This window comes from Myodes glareolus, chromosome 6 (assembly GCF_982192425.1).
Source record: "Myodes glareolus chromosome 6, mMyoGla1.1, whole genome shotgun sequence".
Classification (NCBI taxonomy): domain Eukaryota; kingdom Metazoa; phylum Chordata; class Mammalia; order Rodentia; family Cricetidae; genus Myodes; species Myodes glareolus.
In genome coordinates this window covers 48,254,266-48,260,073 of record NC_142031.1, presented here as the reverse complement: position 1 = coordinate 48,260,073, position 5,808 = coordinate 48,254,266, and the positions used below count along the sequence as shown (strand labels likewise).

Sequence of the window (5,808 nt, the reverse complement as noted above, 5' to 3'; positions counted from 1 at the left end):
TGTGTACCACCTCCCCTCTCTTAGCTTAGGTTTGGTCTGTCTTGGATTTGTACAGGTTTTATGTGTAATTTTGTAACTTCTGTGAGTTCATACATGTAGATGTCTTGCTGGGTCCAGAAGACAATGTTCCCTTGTAGTCATCCACTGCCTCACTTTTATCCTTTCTTCCACAATGATTCCTTAGCTTTGGGAGTGTGGTTGGTATACATGTTCAAGAGAAAGAGAATAAGAGATTTCGGAATGTTCAGCTCTTAAACTGGAATTTCTTGTTTCAAAACATAAGACCCAAGACAGTAATCACTTTTCTAGTTTTTCTCTCACAAAGTTCTTCTTCAGAGCTCTCTTGATGTCATTGTTCCTCAGACTATAGATGAAGGGGTTCAGCATGGGGGTGACTACAGTATACATCAATGAGGCTATTGCAGTGGAATGTGGGCTTTGGGTCACTGCAGAACTGAGGTACACTCCTAGAAGGGTACAATAGAATAAGGAGACAACAAAAAGGTGAGATGCACAGGTGGAAAATGCTTTGAACTTCCCCTGAGCTGAGGAGATTGCACGTATGGAAGACACTATCTTGCCATAAGAGTAAAGGATGCCAGCGAGACAACCACCACCCAGGAGTGCAGCTAAAGCATTCATTACCATATCATTTAAAAAGGTGTCAGAACAGGCAAGGTGAACCAGCATACTAAGTTCACAGAAAAAATGTGGAATTTGCACATCAGTACAGAATGAAAGCTGCAGCACCAGGGAGCTTTGTAATGAAGAATTCAGGGAACTTGTGATCCAAGACACCAGAACTAGTGACACACAGAGCTGAGGTGTCATAATGCTTGTGTAGCGCAGGGGGTGACAGATAGCCACAAAGCGGTCATAAGCCATTACAGCCAGGAGGAAGTTATCTAGCCCTACGAATAATGAAAAGAAGTAAATTTGCATGATGCATCCTTCATATGTTATGGCCTTGTGGTGTGTATAAACATTCACCAGCATCTTTGGGATGGTAGTGGAAGTTAGGCAGATGTCCACAAAGGACAGGTTGGAGAGGAAGAAGTACATGGCTGTATGCAGGTGGAAGTCTGAGATCGTGGCCAGGATGATGAGAAGATTCCCCAAAATGGTCACAAGGTACATGGAGAAGAAGATCCTAAATAAAAGGGGCCGCAGTTCTGGGTCTTCTGAAAGGCCCAGGAGGAGAAACTGTGAATTTTGAGTATCGTTTTGCTGTTTCATGTGCGGTGACTGCTGGAAAAGACAGAAATAATATGACTGTTTCTTGGCATGCACAACAATACCAAAATATAAAAACCACAATAGAATAAATGCATGTGAAGAATAAAATCCCCACAGGTAAAACATAAGAAAGAAAACAGTCACAATGGCTGTAGAATTCACAGGGATTACATAATGAGATCTCATCATTGCTAGAAACATGAAGCTAATATAGTCAAAGTAATGCACCTAATGTATTATTGGATTCACTTGTCTATAGTCATGACTACAGGTTATTTGTGTAGCTTATCAGGATATGTGTGTGTGTGTGTGTGTGTGTGTGTGTGTGTGTGATTGGTTTCTTAATGACATCTTCATTCAAGTATTTAATTCACTCTGATTATATCCGAGTGTACTATCCTATGTTCCCCCTCCCACAACCAACTAGTCATCTTTCTTTTTCAAAATAGTTGTTAAGAATACTTGGCTGCAGCTGCACTGATGGCTCAGCAGGAAGTGCACATGCTTTAGTAGTAGACCCAGGTTTGGTTTCCCTCACCCACATTGTGGCTTACATCCGGAACACCAATTCCAGGGATAGTAACCCCCTTCTCTGACCTCTGTGGAACACATATGGGGCACATACATACAAGCAGGTAAAACACTCACACATAAAATAAATAAATCTGAACATTAAAAAAAGAACATTGACTGTGTTTTACTTTCTTGTTCAGACCTTGCACACCCAAATCATGGCCCCTTTAATGCAGCTGCTTGGGGGTTAAATAACACGGTGGAGCCATGATACACTTGGATCTCGGGATGCCTATGTAATCAAAATGTTGCACAATTCCACCAATGTACATGAGATAGTTATGTCAGTCAATCTCATAAAGTTATGAATAGAAAGGTGGCGTAAGTGGAGAGGAGGAAATGAGGGGCTTATTTGTATGGATGTCACCTTTCAGTTATATAAGCAGAATAACTTACATATATCTGTGAATGCACAGGATGCCTGTGCAAAGCATATTTAAAGCAATATGCACTTTAAATTCTGCTATGTGGATTAGCCTTGGCCAGGATTTCTGTTATATAAAATAACAACAATGGTCAGCAAAATGGCTAGGCAGGTAAAGGTGCCACCATGCCTGATGAACTGAGTTCCCTCCTGAGATCAACATAATGGAAGAAAAGAACTGACTCCTACCAGTTGTTCCTTGACATCCACACATGAACCATGGCATGTGTGTGTGCGCACACACACACACACACACACACACACACACACACACACACGAAAAAGGAAGGACACTGTAAAATAAATAAGTAAGTAATACCAGGGAACTAGGAGGTGATGTTGTGTCTGTAGCATGGCTCACAATGATGGGACTACAACGGTCTGCAATATGTCTCACCTTATTCCACTGCACACATTACACATAGACAGGATTTAATGTTCCAATAGAGCTGTTTACCTCAGAAGCAAAAGAGGCAGTTCAGAGTTGAAGGATCCTTTTTACCTGGAAAATCTTAATATTTCAGCATCACACAAATTGTTTCACCTTTCCTGTACATGTAAAAAAAAACCCATTCTGATGAAAATATGTAAATGAATTTTAGATGAGTGCAAAAGACCGTGTTGTGAAAATGTCTTCTTGGGAACTCCTCTTGAGCTCAGGAGGTTTTTTTTTCTCTCTTTTCTGTAATATAGCTATATTTGGTCTGCTCAAAAGAAAAGACTATGTTGTATAAAGTGGCAAGAGATGATTGCTATAGAGAGACTGAATCATCCACAAAAGGCAAAACTAGTTTTAAAGAAAAGCAGGCATGAAAAAAATCTACTGAAGGCGTAAAAAGCTGTTACTACTGATAACACAGCAGATCTCCCCAGGATAAGAAGTATCAGGGTGATGGGTGTTGCAATGAATTACTGACAGAGTACATTACTCAAGATTTAGAACATTTCATATATCTGCCTTATACCCATACATATATATACATACAAAAAACTAGGTGGGACTCTTCAAACACTGAGCGAGAAAAACAAACAACAAAACAAAACCCTCTACCTCTCAATTTGTTGAAAGAATGAAAAGACACAAATATTTAGTTAGTGTCTATACAGAGAATTTGTGAAAAACAAAAAAACAAAAAACCATAATTTTTAAAATGTTGGTAAGGATGCTAACAATCCCCTATATAGTACCAGTGGAAGGGAAGAATGAAAGCATAAAGCCCTTGTACTGTTCCTCTATTGTCCCTCTTACCTATCACACAGCATGTGTCACTGAGTTTTCAGTGTGACAGAAGACACTGGGCAACATGTGTCTCAGAGACATCTGTGTTTAATCAATCAATCAACAGTCTGATGTTTGTAACAAATATGGCAATGGGATAAACCAAGATGCATGTTTCAAAAACGCTTTAAGAACCCTCTTAACTTCACTGCATACACATCCACACCTAGGGTCACAGGTCCTCCTCCACAACTGCAAAAGCCTTTTATGTGTTCTATCACAATTCTATGTGAAATACTTTGTGCTACATCTCTATTCAGTCTGATGCAATCATTTCCCCCATTACCACCCCATTTTCAAAAATTACACATGCATTAGAATCTAAAGGATGCCTCTGGTGCTTAATACATGAAATAAGTTTCCTGTTGAAGTAAGTGAAACAAAGCAAGATAAAACAAATTTCCAGCCCCTCAACCCAACACTAGGGTGGCTGGCCTCTTGGGGGCATCAGGTACATTTTATGATCTTCCATTCTTCATACACCACTGCTGATGCACTTACTCAGACTCGACAGGATGGGTTCTCTGTGAAGCTCCCTACAAAGAGGTCTTGATTCTTCCCTGGGTGGCTTTTTGTAACTCCGCTCCAGAAAAAAACCTTGAGAGTGAAGGAAGCAGTGGTCCCTAATCCATAGATGGACTGCAAATAGGAATAGTTAAACCTGTCCATCTGAGAATTGTCTCCTACAAGGGGTGATGCCTTTGTTGCTCCCTGTATGCTCATTAGGCACAATTCCAAGCTCTATGGAGCTAACTGATTTCCCTGGGGAACAATGGTCTGAGCAGAAAAGAAATTTTCCTACTTGTGTTTTATTACCGTGAGACCTGGTGAGAAACAGGCAAATCCAGTGCTTATCACTTACTCCTTCACAAATCTGCCTTTCAGAAAGCAAACTTCCTTAGCATGTTTGCCTAAACTTCACTTTCAATTGTCTTTCAGGTCTAACTTGTATTCTCAAGACTTGAAGTGTGGATGGCACCCATCTTCGTAGACTTGGAGGGACCTATCTGTCTTCATCAAGGGAGAAAAACATCACTAATAAGCTATGAGAAGCTACTGTAATGCTCAAATTCATGAAGGCTTTTACAAGATATTTAGGAGATTTACAGTAGCAATATAAATTCGGGATTGTTATTTTTTCCTCGATTTATGAAAATTTTGGTAAGTATAAGAGCCTTGTTTAGAGAATTTATTCTCCATGGGCTAGTTAGAAGGTCCTATCATTTAATTTAGATACATATCAATAATAAAGATACGGAATATAATGGATGTGTGTTTAATAATAGTGTGAGCTAATTTCCCATCTGCAGAAATAAGGTTCAGGGACTAGAGCCATACCATTCCGAATATGCACAATCTGGTTTATTCATGGAACCTAAGCAGAATCGCATCTATCCAGTACTGGGATTGGAGACTGCCTTGAATACTAGATGCTGTAGGCTTATTTTTAAAATAAATAGTTTTCATAGACTTTAAAAATGAAAATGGTACTCTGAGTGGGCAAGTGATGAACTGGGCAATGTTTACTGAAAATGCTCTCATTCTCATACTTTAGGTTAGAATTTGTCCTAGAGTGACTCAGTATTTCATGAGACATTTGGTCACATCGAGTACATGCAGGTTTTTATAAGTGTGTGTGGGGGGGGTTGTGCTGGACCTAATGGGTAGTTGTTAGGATGTTTCTCAGACTCGTGCATAGATAGCACAGCTGCCAGAGCGAGGAGGTTTTGAAGAATTGTTCTAGCCCAGAACATCTCCAAGTTGAATATTAAGTACATAGCCAACACACCCAGCTATAAAACATTCTTATTAATTCTTTATTTCATGCATACTTGCAATGTATTTTAATTTTCCCTTTCCTACATTTAACTGCTTTGAGTTCCACATCTACCCTTCGGGTCCCCTAAACTTCATTTCCTCTTTATCTTTTTATAACTCACTGAATATGAGCTGTTACCCTATACTCATGGGCTATCCACTGGAGCATGGTAAACCTATCAGCTGTGATGTCCACCGACTCTTTCCCCCAAGAGACTTTGACAGCTCCTCGGTGAGGGGTATGAGTTCCCTTCATGCTGTAATTCTGTTTGGCTGAACCTAGTGCAGGTCTTTTGCAGGTAACCACAGATTATTCATTCCTGAATGCAGTGGACTTTTCAGAGCCCACAGGGTTCAGACCATGTGCATTCCTTTTCTGAGATATTTTACTCAATGGAATTGCTTCTGAATACATATATCATGTTAGAGGTACTTCATGTGTTTTTATAGCCCACTGACAACTGATTGATGTATCTCA

The 5,808-nt window shown here is 39.9% G+C and overlaps 1 protein-coding gene across 1 annotated transcript; it reads right to left on the bottom strand.

The window, feature by feature from the left end:
• Positions 1-297: 297 nt before the first annotated feature.
• Positions 298-1,236, bottom strand: LOC125403986 (olfactory receptor 1073-like). The gene has a single exon (XM_048439615.3). The coding sequence runs from the start codon at positions 1,234-1,236 to the stop codon at positions 298-300; it is 939 nt and encodes a 312-aa protein (XP_048295572.3).
• Between the last annotated feature and the right edge of the window lie 4,572 nt (positions 1,237-5,808).